The sequence below is a fragment of the Bactrocera dorsalis genome, chromosome 4, assembly GCF_023373825.1.
Source record: "Bactrocera dorsalis isolate Fly_Bdor chromosome 4, ASM2337382v1, whole genome shotgun sequence".
Lineage (NCBI taxonomy): Eukaryota > Metazoa > Arthropoda > Insecta > Diptera > Tephritidae > Bactrocera > Bactrocera dorsalis.
In genome coordinates, this window is record NC_064306.1 from 25,012,878 (window position 1) to 25,033,460 (window position 20,583).

Sequence of the window (20,583 nt, forward strand, 5' to 3'; positions counted from 1 at the left end):
TCTTCATAAACCCATCAGCCACTTTAAATATTCGTTTGCGCCCGCAGTTAGAAATTCCTTACGCGGCAAAATTGTATTAGTGTACTCCACGAATGAGGTCACTTTGCTGTTCATGTTTCCAAACTGGTCGATATGGTTTATTATTGTGCACTACACGATATGTTGTTAGCTGGTTTTCCATTTTTGTTTCTGCTGAGCGCTTGCATTTCCTTTAAATTGCCAGGCGTTGGTGCCCCTACTTGTATTTCACTGCTCCATTTGCTTGAATTTTTTGCCCTTTTTGCAATGAAAAAAATCGTAATTTGCAAAATTTATTGTTATGGCCGAATATTAAAGTGTTGCCGGCACCTTTTACTGATAGCACTATGGTTTACGTTTGTGTACGTTGCTAAGCAACTTAGTATATAGATATGTGCATGAATACGAATTTGCACACAACTACATTTCAAAATATGTATACTGTTATATGTACACATGCATTGTACAACGTAGACTTGTTATTATTTTGTTTTGGGAGCCGGTTTAATGGCCCTCCACCAAGACTTCATTTCCCCTCTGCTTCTAATTTTTAATGGCATCATGGGGGCATGGCTTTGGTTTTTGAATTTTATTGCTCCAGCAAAGACTGCCGAATATACAAAACAGTAGCCCCTGGTGGTCCAAGTGAAAATAAAATGTACAATTTTAAGATACTATATGTATATGTTCATTTAGTTATTTATTGCATGCACATTTCTACACATACATACACACGTTCTTATGCAGGCGGACACATCCTTGTTATATAACAAAAAATATACGAGTATGTACTGCACATTCCATATAGAAATATTGTAAATGTTCGCCATGCTCGTGGCTCGACACGAAATAATTGGGAGCATTTTTGAGTGAATTGAGATTTTCCTGTTATCATTTGAACAAGTGTAAGCCAAATAAAGCCTTGGAGAGTTTAACTTATTGATGTTACAATGTTCTTGTCATAAATCAACTTCAATATGTATATAAAAACTTTCCTAAAATAAGTATGTGTGTATATTGACTTCGTACTTTTAGATTTGCATAATGATCGATGCTAACAGTGAAGTAATTTTACAAATGGGGACTTCAACACTCTTGTCTAAATTACACTGCCTACTGAGAAGAAAATAATGTTTGATTGGGCAATCAAGATATAGATTAAATTTCTCTCTTTCTTCAACTTTGTTTAAAATTTAAGTTTTAAAACTTAAGTGCTTATTTTTTAATAATGCAAAAGTTAGGAGTGGAAGAAAGAAAACAATACTTTTATTAAATTTCGTTGCAGCTTGAGGGATAAGACTGCCATTTCTAATTTTGTAAATAATTTCACCGTTCTAATCTTGTATTTTAGTCTTACTAAAGTATATTACGACGAGTGGAGAAACTTGCACCAGGAACAAGGTTTGTTAAGTTTGCCACGAAACTTATAGCATCCAGGAGGAAACGTTGGAGACTTTACAAATTATACATATAAATTATCCGCATGACGAGCTGAGTGAATTTAGTTACATATGTCCGCCTGTCTTTAAATATACTAGTCCACGTATTTTTGAGATTTTGATTTGGAATTTTGCTCACGTCATTTTCTGCCTAAGAGGATGTTCATTTGTAGGAATCGCCGATATGAAGTTCAAGGCCTAATTCATGCTATTTTATAATCTATTTCATTGAACTTCCTTTCACGTTAATTGATCATTAATACATTTTAAGAACTTTGTTTTCTCTTAATAATACTCAAGCCCATTTCGTCATTCAATCAACTTTTTATATGATCTTATTTTAGTCTAAGTTTAAATGTTGGATTTTTCTCTTTTTAGCAGATACTGGTTTTACAGATATTTCTCACTCCTCGGATAAGTTGTATTGCAGAATTGTGACCATAATATTTAAACTTTGATTCCCTGAAAAATCCATAGCATGAATTTTTCAATAAGCACGAGCTTTCGAACTTTGAATACTTTTGGGTTACTAAAAATATGCTTTTCCTGCTTTTGTTCAATGACATTGAATAGTAGTGCTGTAGTGTTCCGCTTTGAACATTTGTTGTTGTAAAAATCTGTGCCAAATGTCATGCAGATATCTCATCAAACAAAAAAGTTTCTTTCTAAAAGGACTTGAGGTTGATCCATCGATTTAGTCCGATGTTGAAGATTCCGAGATCGTTCAAGACATGCCTGGACCTAGACGACCTTCGACTTCTTCAACTGATGAAAATATTAAAAAGGTGAATGATATGGTGCTTGAAAGTCAGGCAAGTGCTAGAGAGATGGCAAGAGAGCTCGACATCTCTCGCGAGTCCATTCGAATGATTTTGGTGGATATTTTGAGTATAAAACGTGTTCCTGCTCGACTGGTTCCGATAAAGCTGAACTTTTTTCAAAAAGAGTCAGATTGTGACCGCATTTAAAACCAAAAACGCATGAATGCCATCGATTAACCACCGTATTATTTGCTCCTTGTGAATGTTGCTTGTTCTCTAAACTGAAATTTCCACTTCGTGGAACCGGTTTTCAGTCGATCGCAGAGATAAAAAAAGAGCTGAAGACCATTCGAATAAGTGCTTATGAAAAGTGTTTGGAGGACTGTATTAAAAAACCGTTGACATACTTGTTTGTGTACTACATCTGGTGGAGATCACTTTGAAGGCGACAAAATAAATATTGATCAATAATTAAACACTTTACGTTTTGGTTTTACAATTTCCGTGCACTAGAATATGTTTTAAAATTTTAATTTTTTATAATAATATTATATAAATATATTAACTGTATTAGCAGTAACCACTAAAAACTCTTACAATCGAATTACGGTGGCACCCTGTGTTGCGAAAAGAATATACAAAATGTCCAAACCTTTAAAGCTACCGCACACGACATGGCACAAACTAAATGTTAATTGTCTAGATTACAACATATTGCCTTACAGAAAGCACCTTGAAATAACTTTTATGTTTCCAAAAGAAAAAGTAAGAAAACTGAAAAGTACAACAACAGAAAAATAAATAACGCAAGTCGAAACAACTTTATTTGCGAAATCCTCACAAGTAAGAAGTTATAAACATTAATCATAATTGTTTTTCGCTACATTGCTTTTGCCTTTCGTTTGCTCCGTGACACGCATTATTGCCAGCAGTGAAAGCGAGTTGAGTCAACAAATTGCCGCCGCACATGAAATCCTCAACAGCACAAAGCGCTGAAAAGTTGTAGTTTTCCTGTGGTAAGTGGTGGGGGGTCGTCGCAACAGCTATAACCGTTATGTTCATAAGTCCTACCTTTGATATATGCCTGTTGTACGCAATACCGCAATCCATTTCGGATGGCGCGAAAGATCTAACCCAACGCCTATCTCACGCCAACAGCACACCAGCGCACCTCCCCTCAACAATTGTATTTACATTCATGGCCGCCATCGCGGTTAAAACTTTCGCCAAAGGGAAATGCCAAATGCTAAGCTAAAGGTACCGGCGCCCAGCCAACCAATAACCAAGGTAGTCAACGCAATCTGTCTCATTTCAATATTTCGCCATCATTTCACTGTCATCGCTGGTGTCGACATCGTCCGTGTTTTTGTTTCAGTGTCAATTTTCGTTTGTGTGCTGCAGGCGAGCGGCGAAGCGAAAAGCAAACACTTATCGGAATGAAATGAAAAAAGTTCTTTGGCCAGGAGCAAAAAGGTGCCGGCGAACATTTATATACATATATATACAATATGTTATGTGTGTATGTATGTTTGTGTACTAAATATGTCTGTAAATATTTACCTTCCTCGAATTCCTTTTTGTGTTTTGGTGAAAAGTTGCAATACTACCTAAAAGTTCCGCCCACAATCAAAAGCTATTTGTTGAAGTTTTAATATAAATAAAAGGATAATTTCCTTTAAATATTTGCTTTGCATTACGAAGTTTCAGCATGCCATGAAAACGAAGCACGTGATTCCTTTATACTTTTCTGATATTTTATTCACTCGTGAAAATTTCGTGAAATTCAAATTAGAGTCCTAACTTAATTTAAGATTTTAAATAATTTTGCAAGTTTTCCTTGGTTTCTTTCGTTATTTGTAAGCCATGGTGATTATTTTCGCATGTTTTCACTATCGTGTCACTTCGCTCGGAAAATAAAACTTGCGAAAAAATCTTGGAGTAACTGGAAGTTTTATTTCGTTTCACCGAATAATTTTACGTCAACAAATTTTCCGTTCACTTATCTTGTTCTGTTTGTACGTACGATATGTGAATGCGGTTTAAAACGGTTATATTTTCAGGAAAACTGCGAAAATTTTACTTCAGCTGTTGGTTCATTTTGAATGGTTAGTTCAAATAATTTGGAAAAGTGCTTCTGTTGTCTTGTCTTGTACATCAAGCGTCTACGAACTATTTTCAACATTAATGTTTTCGCCTTCAAAATAGTCTCTATTTGATATTATGTCTTATGCCAGCGCTTCTTCGAATCGTCCAAACACTTTTCCAAAGTGCGTATATATGTATTGTTTTTGGCCAAGAACTTACGAACAAATTTTTTGATGCATTTCTTTCGACAAACGAAATTTGCCAAGCTCATAAAAACACAGAGAAAGTCAGCATTGAATGCATAATAATAAAAAAATGACAATTGGACTCTCCGAACCCACAAAATTTAAAAATTTTCGTTATATACTGAACACTCCTCGTATTTCATAAAATTACAGTGCGAATTTATTACGAAAAAATTTTTTTTTGAACCTTTATTAAAAACAATTGTCACCACATTTTCAATTCCATGACCAATTCGATTGAGTATTTGACAAGAGAATAGTCGTCGCATAAATATCGTTCCAAAAGATTACAAAAAATATATATATGTATGTATTTATTATATTTATTCAATTTCATAGAAAAAGAGGTTTCACTACTCTGCATGTTGTTATGCAGCAACTCCGAATGTTAACGCAATTTTACATGAAAATATAACAAATAATAACTCGCTACCTAGCTTCTGGGAATGTATATTTTCATGTTTCTTTTGGACAAGCAATTAGAACTCAGCTCAGCATGAAGGAATTGTTGACATTTAAATAGTTCGACCGTCACTTCTATAGACTTGGTTAACAAAAACTTTGTCAAGGTGTGAGATACTCGTAGACCATTCTCGACGTCTATCTCAGATGTACCCTACAGAAGACTGCGTTGACGCCTTTAATTACGAAAATTCTCTCTCTCTAAAATAATCAAAAATTCAACCTAGTCTAACCCTCCGAAGCCATGGAGCTATACCGCTAAATTTTCGGCCGCCAGAGCCTCTCTAATGTAGGAGTCACAGGGAGAAGGCAAAGTTTTTTGACCCCAGATAATATTCCATATAGTCTGATTTCTTACGCATTGCCTACGCTCATTTAGTGGCTCCAGGAATTAGCTCTCTTCTCCTTCGTCTTGACTACATTTTTTATTTACTTTAATTACAAAATAAATGCATTAAAATCATCGCAAAGCGATACAAAATTTCTGAACATTAATTTGAAAATCAATAGTGATATGAAGTAGTAAAAAACGAAATAATAATAAATATTTATAGTAAAAAGCCATGGTTAAAATCGATGAGTAATAGCAGTTTATATACAGATGAATTCGGCTGATTGCGCTAAGTGTCACTCTGATAAATGAGGCAATAACGAGCTGGGTGTTGAAAGCTAGAAGAACACGAGGATAGCGCTATTGAGTAATAAATGTGTATAGTAATGCAATTGGTAGGTACACATAAACGTATATACAAAACACAATAAAATAAAAATACTAGAAGAGTAAACGTAAAACAGCACTACTTTGCGACTGTGACGTTAGGGGCTGTTTCTCGCTATTTTTAGGTTCCGAATATGGAAGGAGGATGGAGTGGTGGATGTGTAGAAGTGCACGCAAGTGAGGAAAGTTCTCTGATCGCCATTCACTTGGGAGTGGCCAGAAACGATTCTTTTATATATGGCTCAAGCAGCTCACGACTTCCGATCTTTGACCAAGTATTCTCTGGGTAGCCTAAGAACATCCGTTAGTTCTGCTCTCTCCAGACTGGGAAGCAAAACAAATGGGTCTGGCAGTGAACGAGGGCAAGACGAAATATAATAATTGGGTGCTGGTGTTCAAAACGCAAAACCTGAAAAAGTAAATCTTTTGGAAGTGTTATAGTCGAGGGGTGTTGGGGTCAAACCACCAGCAGTAGACCATTAAATTATGCAATATATTAAGCATAGTAATAGAAATTTTTTGCTTACGTCTTAGCTCACATATAAATCAAACTGCTAGACTACTACTCCTTTTAGCAGGGTATGCCAGCGTGTTGTGGAGGTGCCGCTTCTGTTTTAACGGGGTATTAGTCTAGTCTAGAAATAAAATTTTGGGCAGTTTTTTGATTTTTTTTTTTAAAAACCAAAAAATATTTTTACTATCCATTTTACAAAAAAATATTAAAAATTAAAAAATTATAAGGGGGAGAGACAGGTGTAAAAAAAATGGCGCATCCTAGTGACATTGATCCTCTCTTGGTGGTCTGAAAAAAAAAATCAAAAGAAATTCTTAATCAGTAAGGATGCTGTTATAGTCCCTACCTCAGGGAACACGAAACATTAGCTGGTAGGAACGATAAAGGATTTTATAAAGAAGGTTCACACAAAATTTCAAGTAAATCGGTTGTATAGAACTTGAGATAATGCCGGTACCGTGTGGAAAAAAGTAGTTTCGAGAAAAAAACGTTCAAAACATTCGATACGGCCGAACCGGGCTAGGTACTGCGTCACTAAAGTAACTGTAGCTCTTAAAATAAACTCTTTTGATTTTCAAAAATCCTTTGGGCGATATGCTCTTAAGGGTCTAAACTTTAAATATATGAAAAAAAAATCAAATTTTTCAAAATTCTAGAGTACAATACCCCCTTAACCTTGGTCCCTTTCACGTCGCCGTCACTGAGATGATACTGTAATTACGGTTGGCAAAAAGGAGCACGTGTTTTTAGTTTTGAGCTTTTTCATGTCTAAAGTACAGGATTGTGGTTGTGGTAACCCCACAGCAGCTAGGTTAGTTTCCTAAATTACAGAAAAAATAGATTTTCGCAAATGTTTTGTCAATTAAGATCGGGAGTGTGTTCCTCAACTGCGCTGTAAATCTAAACAACTGGTCACATGGCAAACGATCTTCTATGCCTTTTGCGGTTTCAATAATTTGACGGGAACCAACCAACCAATTCAACGACTGCTACCTTTGTATGATAAAAGTGTTTGGTTTTTAAGGAAAACAAGCATAATATTGAATATACAGAGATTCCATCAACAACAAGACTTGCTCCTCCACCAGTGAAACTAACTGATATCAAGAACCATAATTTTAGACCCCGTAACCAGAAGCTATCCTGTTTTTTACTATTCAGGACCAAATTTGTGTTAGTCCATATAGTGTTAGGGAAAGATTGGCTATTGCCCATAATCCGGACGAGTGGCATTTATTCATAGACTCCTAAAAAATAAGGTTGAAGATGGTTTTGCTGCATTACGGCAGTAAAAGGCGCTCTACTGCTCTTGCTCTTGCACTTGAAATGAAAGAAACGTACTAAAGTATGTCTGAGATTATAAATTCATAAACTATGATGCTTACAAGTGGCAAATATGTGGTGTTTTAAAAATCATAGAACTGTTACTAGGACTCCTGGGTGAATTTACTAAGCATTGCTGCCTCTAATTAATCCCAAACAAGTTTTGTTACCTCCATTACATATTAAGTTTGGATTGGTGAGAAATTGTGTTAAAGCATCAGATAAAGACGAAGACGAAAATACCTTAAAAAAATTTTCCTAAGCTAAGCAATGCCGTGGTTAAATAATAAAGTATATTTGTCGGACTTAAAACTCGAAAAGTACTGAAGAATGAGAAATTAGAACAAATTTGAAGTAATACTGAATTGACTGCGTGGAAGTCTTTAAATTTATTGTAAACCTAAGAAAAACTTGTATAGGAATTCTTTCACTCACTTTCAAACTTATTTCCCGAAAATTTGGGTGCAGCTGCAATTAGCAACAAGAAGTTTTCCACCGTCAGGACATCCTAACGATACCAAGGTAGATGGGATCCAGTAATCATGGTAGATAACAAAATCTGTAAAAGTGAATAGAAAGTGTACACATATAGGTGTCCATAAACTAAGGAAACTAACTTTAGAATGATTTTTTGCTACATTATATCTTTTAGCTTTAATGTGCGATAAAACCAATACATTTTAGCTGGTTTGTAGGATTTTCGATGATTATTCTTTTGTATCTTGAGTGAAAAATTACCATTACACTTACAGTTTATGCCGTTAAATGAGATTTTCATTATTAATTTGTAATTTACCCCCCATGAGCTATGAGTAATTAAGACTTGTTGTAATCTGGTGCTGTTCATCCACATACTCGTAAGTTATACGAGTATTTCATTGCATTCTTTATTATCGAAGCTGTGAATAACTGTGTATAGTACGGGAAAGTTCAGCCCTTAATTAAAATCAGTTTTAAGTAGTGTATAACTATAGTAAATTATCATGTCGATCGTACGTAAAAGTAGAAGAACTTTCGAAAGAAAAAAGTTGGTCAAGTTATATTTAGTTACAATTAAAACAATTTAAAGAAAAGAGTTGAGAATATTTTATACAAATGTATATTGTGTTCTGGAAGACGTAATTTTCATCTGAAATCAAACAAGGTTGGAGAAGGTGACTGCTAAATTGCAAACATCGGTAGAAAATTTTTGTAACTGGCGTATGATCAAGCTGTATCCTTATTTCTCAATTGATTTAAATATTAATTTTAATTGGGACCTCTAGTATATGCTAGCCATTTTGTAAATACAAAGCTTTAGGAATTAAGCAGCTTATAGAATATTTTTGTCGCCAATCTGCTGGCTTCCATTGGCCAGGCGCTCCATCTAAAAATGTGCTTTTGACACGAAATAATTATCCTACGTACATAAAAGTATATACATAATAATAAATAAGTCCGTTAACCCCACGTTTACTTAATTAAATTTGATTTGTAATGGAATATTCTGTCCCATTAAAATTTTTAGAAAACAACCAACTATGCTTACCAACTTGAGGATGATTCATAAAGAAATAAGCCATTGAACGAGCCGTTGTGACTTTTCGATTAGTTAATATTTTATTTCTTATACTGTGTCGGATATTGTTTAATTATTTTTTATCGAAATATTAAATATGTGCTTACAACTTTCTAGTAGACGCTATTTACATTTAAAATATATATTTACGGAGTCCTTCTCAGTAACAATAATAATAATAATATTTTGAACAGTAAATAAGTCATAGAAAATTATTGGATGTATGACTGCCTGTACTGTCCCATCACCTCGTTGCTTTTCTAGAATTAGAATTAGAATGAAAGTTGAGGAATGCACTGCGACCTTTGGTCTATTGTGCCCTCTCCTGGCTCACATTGACTCACTCAGCCCTAGCGCATGAATCAAATCCAACAGCCTGCAGGGTGCTAGTGAGGCAATGTGATCCCTATCCGGACACATCAATCCAAGGGCCTTTGCTCTGCGTCTCCAGACTGCTGTGCAGTCGATCAGCAGGTGCTCCGGGGTTTCAGGCTCCCTATCGCAGAACCGGCAACTTGCACTAGAGGATAGGCCCATGCTATGCAGGTGCCTATTCAGTTTGCAGTGGCCAGTGTACCATGCGACCAGTAACCTGAGCTTGTTCCTTGGGAGGTTTATCACAGTTTTGAACCTTTTCAGGTTGTAACCCCCCATTAGCAGCTTGGCATGTCTCATACCTCGAGTCTGATGCCAATGCTGCTCCCTGTCCTCTACCTCTTCCTTACGGAGCTGCTCTTTCATCGCGTGGGGACCCACCCCCATGAAGGGTTCGGGTCCCACCATCCTGGTGGAGGCTGCGGTGCGGGCGAGCTCGTCGGCCAGCTCATTGCCGGCTATTCCTTTGTGACCAGGCACCCAGATTAGGTGTACCTGGTTCTTTTCTGCAAGGCTATTCAGCCTTTCCCTGCACTCTTGCACTAGTCGCGATTTAATCTCATAGGAAGAGATCGCCTTTAGCGCCGCTTGACTATCGCTGAGGATCGCTATTCGCTCATTACGATAGTTGCGATGGAGGTTAATATCGATACACTGGCTTATTGCGAAGACTTCCGCCTGAAAAATGCTAGGGAACTCTCCCATGGGTATGGAGAGCTTAGTGCGTGGGCCTACAATCCCTGCGCCGATTCCCTCTGACATTTTAGAGCCATCGGTGTACCACCTTAGCGTGCTATTCCTCAGCATCAGTTCGAAGTTGGAGTCATCCCATTCGTCTTTACTGCCAAGGGTAACCTTGAATCTTTTCCTGAAGTTGACCGTTTTTGTAGTGTTATCCCTCGGGAGGAGGACCAATGGTACGCAGCCACTTATCGTCTCCATCCTCCGGGATGAGATTACCTTGCCAGTTCCGCACCCCTCCGCCGTTATTTGCAGAAGTGTGTGCTTGGCTACCTGACCGATGACCAAATGAAGCGGTGTCAGTTCAAGCAAAGCCTCCAGTGCCGCAGTTGGACAGGTTCGCATTGCACCCGTCATGCAGACACAGGCTAAACGCTGTAGCTTCAACAGTCTTGCCTTAACAGAAGTTTGAGACGCTATTGAGGCCCATGCCACCGCCCCATATGTGATTATCGGTCTCACTATCATGGTGTACAACCACCTGACGATCCTTGGCTTGCAGCCCCAGGACTTACCCGCCAGTCGATTGCACACCATCAAAGCCTTTGTCGCCTTGACCACGGTCAGGTTTAAATGTTGCTTCCAACGCAGAGTGGAGTCAAGCATCAAACCCAGGTATTTGACACTGTTGGTCATCACTATTTCACTTCCCCCAAGTGCGAGATTCCTAAGACCAGGTAGGGACCTGCGTCTCGTAAACGGGACTACGGTCGTCTTGGAGGGGTTGATATTCAATTCAACTCCCCTACACCACCCCTTTGCTATGTTTAGACCTCTTTGGACCAAGTCACATAGAGTGTCTTCGTATTTGCCTTTGGCCATGATCACAATGTCGTCCGCATACCCCTGGCAGCGGATCCCATTGTCCGTTAGCAGTGCTAACAGGTCGTCCACAACTAGGCTCCATAGTAGGGGGGATAACACACCTCCCTGTGGGCAACCTCTAGTTGTGCCGAGACGTATCCTTCTATCGCCTACTGTGGTCTCCGCAACCCTGGAGCGCAGTACGGCTTGTATCCATCTGCGCACCGGTGGTGCCACATTCCTCTTCTCCAGAGCCCTGGCTACACTCTTGTGGGACGTATTGTCAAAGGCACCTTCGATATCCAAGAACGCGCAAAGCATCACTTCCCCATGCTCTAGTGAGCTCTCTATCTCAGTGGTCAGCTGGTACAGGGCAGTGCTCGTTGATCTGCCCGCTCTGTAGGCATGTTGAGCCGGATGCAGCGGTGCTCTCCTCAGCGCATTCATCCTTATTTCCTGGTCCACGATCTTCTCCATGGTTTTCAGTAGGAAAGATGTTAGGCTGATTGGCCTGTAAGATTTTGCCAATGAGTAGTCTTTCCTACCTACCTTGGGTATGAAGATCACCTTCGCTGTCCTCCATATCTCGGGGATGTACGCCAAAGCGAGGCTTTCTCTCAACAGCCGCAGCAGGTGGGGCAATAGGAATTGCTCCCCCTGTTGTAACAGCGCCGGAAAGATGCCATCCACCCCCGGAGACTTGAATCTCTCAAACGAGGCCATTGCCCATTTGATTGAGTCCGCCGTAAACAGCCGTCTGGCGATACTCCAATCCTCACGGGATGGCCTGTGTTCGGTCATGGGAGGACACTGGTCCTCCCGAACTGTCTCCGGGAAGTGCGCCCGCAGAAGCTCCGTGGCTCTGTCCTCTGCATTGGTCGTGAACGTCCCATCGTTCCTTTTGATTGCTATTTCTACGTCGTTTGTGCCCCTTGCCAGAGCTTTATGCAGCCTAGCAGCTTCTGGCGTAGTGGTGACATTCTCGCAGAATCTCCTGAAGCTGGTCTGCTTTGCAGACCTTATCTCCTTGTTGTATAAAGTGAGATAGCTCCTATATTCAGCCCAGACCCCCGTGCGCTTCGCCTTGTTGAACAAGCTGCGCACTTTTTTCCGGAGGTCTGCTAGTTTCCTGGACCACCAGGGGCAGTTACGTCTGTCCCCGGACACTTTCAGGGGGCAACTGCCATGATAGGCTTTAATCAGAGACCCGTTCAACTCTGATAGCCTAATCTCCAGACCCAGGCTGGAAGTGCCACTGTCTGCCTGCTCCCCCCTGCCTAACTCCTCACTTAGTATATCCCTGAAGGCGTCCCAATTCGCCCTCCGGGGATTGCGCCTAGGTGGGAGGGGCCTGACCTCTACCCCCAGCAAGAACCTTACAATACGGTGGTCCGACATGGAGGGCTCCGTCGAGACTCTCCATCCCGAGACCAGTCCCCTTGCAGGCCCATTACTCAGGGTGATGTCCAGCACCTCCCTCCTACTTATAGTTATAAATGTGGGTTCACACCCAACATTTTCTATTACTAAGTTACTACCTACTATGTATTCTAAAAGAGACTCACCTCTTGCGTTGCAGTTGGTGCTGCCCCATTCCAGATGGTGGGCGTTTGCGTCACAGCCCATAATCAGGGGAAGCCCATGTCTGCTACAGTGATCCACGAGCCGTTCCACCACCTCTGGGGGTGCCGTGGATGCTTCCCCTGGAAAGTAGGCTGAAGCCAGGACGAAGTCTTTGCCCTCAAAGTCTCTGGCTTGCACCGCCACCAGATCCTGCGTCAGGAACTCTGAAATACAGAAGAATTCAATATTATTCCTGACAACTATGCAAGTTCTAGGCCTCTCGCTTGTGAGATCCCAGATTACCTTATTTGACTCCGTTTTGAGGCCTTTAACCTCTCCTTTGCGGGTCCACGGTTCTTGGACCAGCAGTATGCCCAGCTTTTCTGCCGTGAACCTGCTCGTTATTACAGCTGAAGCTGCCGCCGCGTGGTGCAGGTTCACCTGGGCAATCTCCATATGGACGGCCATCATAAAACCGGTTCGAGGAAGGGTACTCCCTCTTCCCCGCCGTCTATATCGCCACCATCCAATGGGTCACCTAGCCCGTCTAGGAGTTCCTGTGTTGAGGGGAGCTGTGCTCCCTGGTCGCAGTGGTCCTCTACAGGGACGTCGGTGGTCGTTGCTGGCACTGCCCTCTCAGTCCCACTTTCGCAGGGCTGATCCGCCACCTCATCCACCTGCATCGGCACTGCTTCCGGGGCCGCCAAGGACGCGGCCTGCTTTTCGATGCTCTCTCCTTCCTGCTTCGCGGGCATTGCTGCTCCCTTGCTCCCGGTGGCTGCGGACCTGTGGGGCCGCATAATCACCGTGCTAAACCTGTAATACAGGCGGAAGCCTTCTGCCCGGACGTACTTGTACGACTCGTCGTCAATGTACAAGTTCAGCCTCCATCCCTTCATTCCACCTATTTCTTCCATCTTGCTGCTCGCAACGCGCCAGGATGAGATGCTAAGCCCCAAGTTCTGGTTTTTCACCAGACCTAGCGCGTACTCATAGGGTTTGTCATCACTTCTGGGGAGGAACATTGTCATGCTATGCATGACGGGCAAGTCCTCCGCCCTCCTCGCGCATAGGGCAGGGCCTTTCCAGCCTCCCAGCTTTGGTGCAAACTCCCGCAGCCAGTTGGCAGACCTCTCGTTTTTACACTCCACCTGCAGCATGCCTCCTTTGAACTCCACCCCCAAGAAGGACGCCGCGAAGGTCTCTCCTCTGAAGACCTCGTCCAGGAGGAGGTTCTGGAGCTCGGTAAGCTCCTCCGGCTTCAGCGCCTCCGCCGGGTAGTTCAGAGGCAGCACAGCCATGCGCAAGCCTTTAACGGCGTCCGCATACCTGCGCCGCCCCTCCTCCACCCGGTGGGGAGCCGGTTCTGATTGTTGACTACCGGTTTCCTTGTTTCCGTTGCCCCTAGACCTTTTGGAGCTGGGGGGCTCCTGCGGCGTGATTTGGCCACTACTCCGCTTCGCTGTTTGGGCATACGTTTCAGAGGGCATTGCCCTACCATCACCACGCCGTGCGGTCAGTGTGGCACCAACCGGACGGTTACTGGTGCCGCTGCCTTCCGCGCGAGCTGACCCGGTGTTGACACGCTCCTTTGCTGGGGGTGCGCTACTCCCTTTGCCTCTGCTTCTGGCCATAGCTTCCGCCGCTTCAGGAGTCTTCCCCTCTCGCAGGTACCGTAGGTACCACCTCATAATGGCGCCGCTCATACCCCTCCTTTTTGGGTCATCGCACCCTCCGGGCTTACCAGCTTCTGGGAGAGGGCGTTGCCCACCTCTTCTGCGCCTCCTTCTCCTTCTGCGCGCACCATCAGGCTCTGCCCGATGTGACTCTTCCGAGTCCGACCCGCTCCGCCTTACGGCGGGGGTCTTGGCGGTGCTCGTGGCTGCTGCTGCGGCCGCAGGCCTTTTTGCCAGGTGAGCACAACTGCATGAGGGCGTGTCGTCGCTATCCTCCTTGGCATGCTCCACAAATAGCTCCCGTTCGTCCGGCGAGAGAATATCCATGAAGTTCACCTTCCGTCTGGCTCCTCGACCGGATTTGCCTAGCGCTGCATCAGTTTCCTTCTCGTTGTCCGTGTCCGTTCTCCGTTTTTGTTGCCTTAAATCCTTGTTATTGTTGTTGTTGTTGTTTGTTTTGTTTGTATCCATCTGTTTCTTCCGACCCTAGGCTCAAACAGGGTGAGCCGTCAGGTCTAATATTTAAATGGGGACTGGGAAGGTCAGCCACGCCAGAGCCCCTTGACGCGGTAAGGCCACAGTTACACCCCAATTCGGCCCGGTGTTGGGGAGGCTCCGTTATAATACAGCCAGATTTACCTCCTGGCTGCAAACCATCCAATGGGCACGGGTCGCATGACACCCTGGATTAGGAGGTGGTAGCTCTTGGTTAGCGCACGCATGCGGCACCCGACATCCCGCCTGGGCGGTGCCTATCAGCACCAACCACGCAGATTGGGGGGTGCCGAGAATGCCTTGCGCCTAAGCCCCTGCACCACGGCAAGGTGCCTACCATTCGCAGAGGTTGCTTTTCTAACTTCAAAACCATAAAGTTCCTTTAGCAATCAAGTCTATCTTCCATGTAGAGCTATTTTGAATGCTAGTAACTTCTTTCACTTTGATAATCCAACTTGCGGTTCTATGTCGGCGGTTCCACCAAACGAGCAGCTTCTCGGAGAGAAAAGGACGTGTGCAGAATTTCATATTGATATCTCAAAAACGGAGGCAGTAGTTTACGGACACGACTAAGGGCACTCAGCTCGTTATGGTGATCATTATATAGTATACATATACAAGTATGTTATATGGGGTGTGCGCCGTTTTTTCTGGGTGTTAGTAACTTGATACACTTTGTCAGTATGGCACGGTTCGGTCTTAATTTTAATCTCGAGTTAAAGCCTTATCTGGTTATAACCGTCTTATGTAGTGTCGTGGTAACTGGACCAATTTAGATTGAAATTTTAAAGAAAGACATAGTGTTTCAAGGACACATAACTCAATGAATTTTGTTTTAAACAAATTTTGTGTACTCTTCAAAACAAATGATTAAAGATGGATAGGAAAAATATCAAATGTCTGATAAACAATTGCCAAAAAACGCTCGAATTTCGGACCTCTAGACTAGAATACATCCTTAACAACCAATTTTAGGTTATGTGTAAACGAAGAATGAGAACAATGAACAATAACTAACAATAGCTCCAAAGGTGGATGTAAAAATCGGATAATGAAACCTCACCTGGACATACTGATTTCTGTCAAACATCTTCGCATTAAATATTCACAGTTCTGTATTCGGTGCGATAGTATACTTAATAACAAATTCCGCCTACAAAGTCGTGTAATTATTACCCTAACTACCAATAAGTCCTTACCTTATGTATTTTGTCTGTATAAACCGGCTACTGTATTTTAATTCACATGAAATCATTTGCTTGTCAAGCAAAGCAAACTCAAAACACATAGAAATGAGTTCGCAGACGACATTTAATGCCTGCGACGCGACAAATCAAATCGACGTCTAAAGGTATGTCATATTTTGAGACAAAATGTCAGCCCACAAAGTCGGCAGTACCAGCCACAACGACGACATATGGAAATGAGCGAAAAGCATGTGAAATTATAATATTTCAAGGAACCAGATATGTTGGAAAAGGAGTTTTGCGGTGGCGTCACTGAAGAATTTGATTTAAGACATATTTATATATATACTTATAATGTTGATATACTGTATAATTATGTGTGTTAGTGTCAATCATAATTCATGTTATGAATGGTTGTCGCAAATTTCATAAGTAAATAGAAAATTTAAATTTTGACTATCTACACACAAATGGTGCACATTAGTACATGCATAGACATATTAAGCAACAAAAATTTTGTATTAATGCAATGAATATATGTGTATGTTCATAGATTGTTGCCATGAACGTAACGTTAAAAAGGGGTCTAGAGCGAGCTTGAAAAACCATCGGATTTCGCAAAATCTTTCAACTACACGCATAAAACTTTGAAGTATTGAATATTATGCCAATATTCAAAAAGGCCTCAATACAACTCTATTTTTCTAACATATTTAACACTTTGATGAGATTTTAATTTGGTGCTTACATCGTGCAGAAAGTAGAAGCTATTGGACTGAGGGTGTTTGTACAACAAACCCCGATGCAAATATGCAGACTCTTCCACCTGACGCTATGGAATGGAATTTGAAATTGTGTTTTTTATTGATTAGGATCCTCTATGATATATATCCGCAAAATTTTCGGTCCCTGCCATCATATACATATAACCTTGTTATAACCTAATTTTATTTATTTTTTTTTTTTTTCAATTTGATGACTCCGTTTTATACCGTCTTTTTCTTCTCCTAAAAACTTATGAAAAATGATGTTACGTTATATAACATTTTAGGTGACGTTATGTATATTTATTTCTTTCTGCTCTTCAATGATTTACTTCGCAAAAAATACATTTTGAGTATACCCCGGACTACTTTAAGGATACGCCCTTGAACGATTTAAATTTACGTACTAACTGTTCTGTGTTGCCGTGATATGTAAATCTATTTTTGCCGCGAAAAGACACACATACACGTGTTGCTATGTACTGCCATGCTTTTGAAATCTGTTTGTGTCACAATACCGTGCAACTGCGATTCGTTTGTGACTTCTCGCTTTTGCCATGGCAGCCATTTGTCACGATTCATCAAACCATTGATCAAATATTTTGGAAATGTGTAGCTATTTTTAGCAACGATTTATATTGCATATAAAAATATTCGGAAATAATTTCCACAGACGCGTTGAGTGTAAAATCAATGGAGCACAACTCGCTTTTATCGGATTGAGTTTGTGAGCATATTCAAAGGGGCATATAGATTTGTACTATTTGTTTAATTAAGCGAAAAATCGTTTTTTCATAAATGTACGAATTAAAATTTTGTGTCGATATAACAAACTTTAATTTCACCTTTCGATATATGCATGTGTGAATGACATGGCATGATGGCTCGAAATTTGCGTATAATTTAAAACAAAATTCGATTTCATTATTCAATTAAGTTGCTATCGAGGGCCGCAAATGCAGTACCATATTTATGGTAAAATACAGATTTTGTCTCCGGTCGGTATTTGAAATTTCATAGATCGGAACACGGCAACTATTATAGGGAAGGGTATGGACTGCTTTCGTTCATTATTGAATCACCCTCGTTATTTCTCTCGTGTATTTATAATAATATTTTAAAATTGTTCATAAGGAATAAATGTAAGGTATTTACTTAATTAATTTGATGTCATAAAATGTGACATCTTCATAATAGTCATAAAAGGGTAATATGACAACTTAGGTTAAATGAGAGCTCCGTGGCAATTATGTATAGTCAGTTGTTAATTACAACTGAGTCATGAAAGGCAAGAGAGTTTTTAAGCATCGAGATCTAAAACTGATCAGCTACAGAAATAAAAATTGCAACAGCTAAAATTTAAAATGCGTGACAAATAATTGTAATGATGGGCTTAGCTCTGGACTCTAAGAAGTTTAATGTACATATCTCCTAAGCCACTAAAGGCACAATATCCAAATTCAATCACGACAATTTACTTAAGCACCATAACCGACATTGTAACAATGGACGAAAGTGGGTGACTATGACCGAATAATTGTCCAAAGCAGAACAGAACTGTTCAAGTCTCCAGTTATGGGACATATGAGGAATTCGAAGAGAATCATTTTCTATCGGTATATTTATTTATATTTGAGAGAGAAGTGTTCTATTACAATTTTGAGTTTTTGGCATGAGCTATTAGCTTATTTGTATGGAAGCCTTAGCCAATATGGTTTATTTATACCTATCTTATACTACACTAATATTCTTTACAAAAATTTAAACATTACACCTAACCTTTTAGACATGTTGAAATTAATTGAAAAACAGCTGAATGTTCTTGCAGGCATTGCCAGTTCCTTTTTAAGCAAAAATATAAAACTAGCTAAGTGCATGAGTACATATGTATATACATGTTGGGTTTGAGCAACACGGAACCCCTTTTTCGCAAGACGTCGTGGATTGTTCTAAAGTAACACAAATATTAAACCGCAATATCAGTATTTCATTTTTAAAACATACAAATGTGTGGGTAAAAACCCCACATATATAGTATAACAGTAAGTATATGTATATGGGGCTATTTATAAGTTTATTTCCCACAGTGTATTTAGTATGTGCGTGATCCTTTGTTGTGCCCAAACCGCAGATTGCCACTGTTTCTGCTGTTTCTCTTCGTGTTATTACCGAATTTCACCTTTTCACTCCGCTCTGAATGCCCGTTAACCATAAATGATGTGGCTTTAAGCCATTGCGCAACCGCTTTCACGCACAATGCATAAAAGACGATTTGCGAGCTATGCGGACGAGGGCTTCAACCACGCATTGCTGGCCTCGACACGCACATGCATCTCGAATGAGTTTGGGAAAAAAATGAAATTGCAGCCATTTCCATACCATTTACACGTGTTGCTCGTTTGCTAACTGTCGGTTCGGCTTCGCCTCCACATGCATGCATGTACGTATAGTTTTAAGCTGAAAAGCCGCCGTATGCCCGGACGATTTTCGCATGCTTTTGTGTCAAAACGTATATTCGTCTGTGTGCGAGTCTAAAATCGCATAAATGTTGCTATTGGAAAATTTGTTTGCTATTGGTCTAAGCCGAACGAGTCAATTAAACAGCACTACTTGACGTTTTAATTTGTCTGTATTTAACAGAAAGTAGTGGACCGCCTACCGCTTGCCGCCACATGACAAAATGTCTGCGAGACCCATTGACTGCGGCACAGGAGCACAATGAAATTGGAATTCATCAGGAGTACGCCAAACAGGCGCAAAGCAACATTATGCGATTCACAAGGATACAAAGCAGAAGAAGGAAGAGGTGGCAAACAGTTGGTTTTGCAAGTTGCGCAAGAATTGTTTGCTTCGCTTGCCTCTACCGATTAAATCGATCGGGTCCTAACAACCAGCCGCACTGTGCATACACTATTTTTTCACATTAGCGTGGGTCAATATAGAAGGAATAAATTCTTTCGTCGAGGAATTATACGAATTTTTCAAAAAGTATGTACATCAATATTAAAAATCAATAAATAGGAACAGTTAGTTTTACTTGGTGGTTGATGCTTTCGTTCAAAACTTAATATTGTTTTCAGTCAGTCTAAAAAATCGAGGAACAAAGCACATGCAAAAATACTCTGATTTTCAAAACATATTTGAAAATAAAATGTTATGACGAACACTCACTCAAGCCATTCTGAAATTCAATGCGAAGATTGCAAAAAAGGTAATTTATCCTATTACATATGTGGACAACTATGAATAAATTGCTATTTTAAGTTCAATATATGCTTATACTAGGGGATCCGGCCACGCGTCACTGTGGGATACATTTGAAACTATTATTCATATAATAAACTATTAAATACAGTGAAAATTTTATCTCCGACTAAAGGGGAAAACGTAGTTTAGGAGTCCATCGCGGACAAACAACATGACACGTACTTTTTATATATAAAGAATTAATGAAAATAGAAAATCATAATTTTCGGCCTTCAATTTAATTATCTCCGCAACATGTCAATGTACGCTGCACATCCTAATTTTGACAACTGAGTTACCGTTTATGCACATAAACAGTTACGTTAGAGTCGCAGGCGGTCAAACCACATTCAAATACTGCGAAACAGTAGCAGCTGGTGCACCAATTTCAAGTACACAAACACATGTACGATAAATGTGGTTTGCAGATGTACTATATACTTATCCTAGAGATTTGCATACATATTTGCGGCTAAACGCATTAGTCCCGATCTCATATATCCTGACATACAGTAGGGCCATATATCAACTATTCCAATCTTTTTCCGTAAGAATTCATATCAATTTCAAATAGTTTTGTAATAAAATATATACATAAAATATACGAAA

The 20,583-nt window shown here is 40.5% G+C and overlaps 2 protein-coding genes across 4 annotated transcripts in view; one reads left to right on the plus strand and one right to left on the minus strand.

The window, feature by feature from the left end:
• Window positions 1-20,583, plus strand: part of LOC105221891 (uncharacterized) — a 119,264-nt gene that overhangs the window by 46,968 nt on the left and 51,713 nt on the right. The gene's annotated exons all lie outside the window — the stretch shown is intronic.
• Window positions 12,309-14,757, minus strand: LOC125778437 (uncharacterized). Its single transcript, XM_049455991.1, has 2 exons — window positions 12,910-14,757; window positions 12,309-12,830 (listed from the first exon to the last, which is right to left on the minus strand). The coding sequence occupies exon 1, from the start codon at window positions 14,751-14,753 to the stop codon at window positions 13,074-13,076; it is 1,680 nt and encodes a 559-aa protein (XP_049311948.1). The 5' UTR covers window positions 14,754-14,757; the 3' UTR covers window positions 12,309-12,830; window positions 12,910-13,073.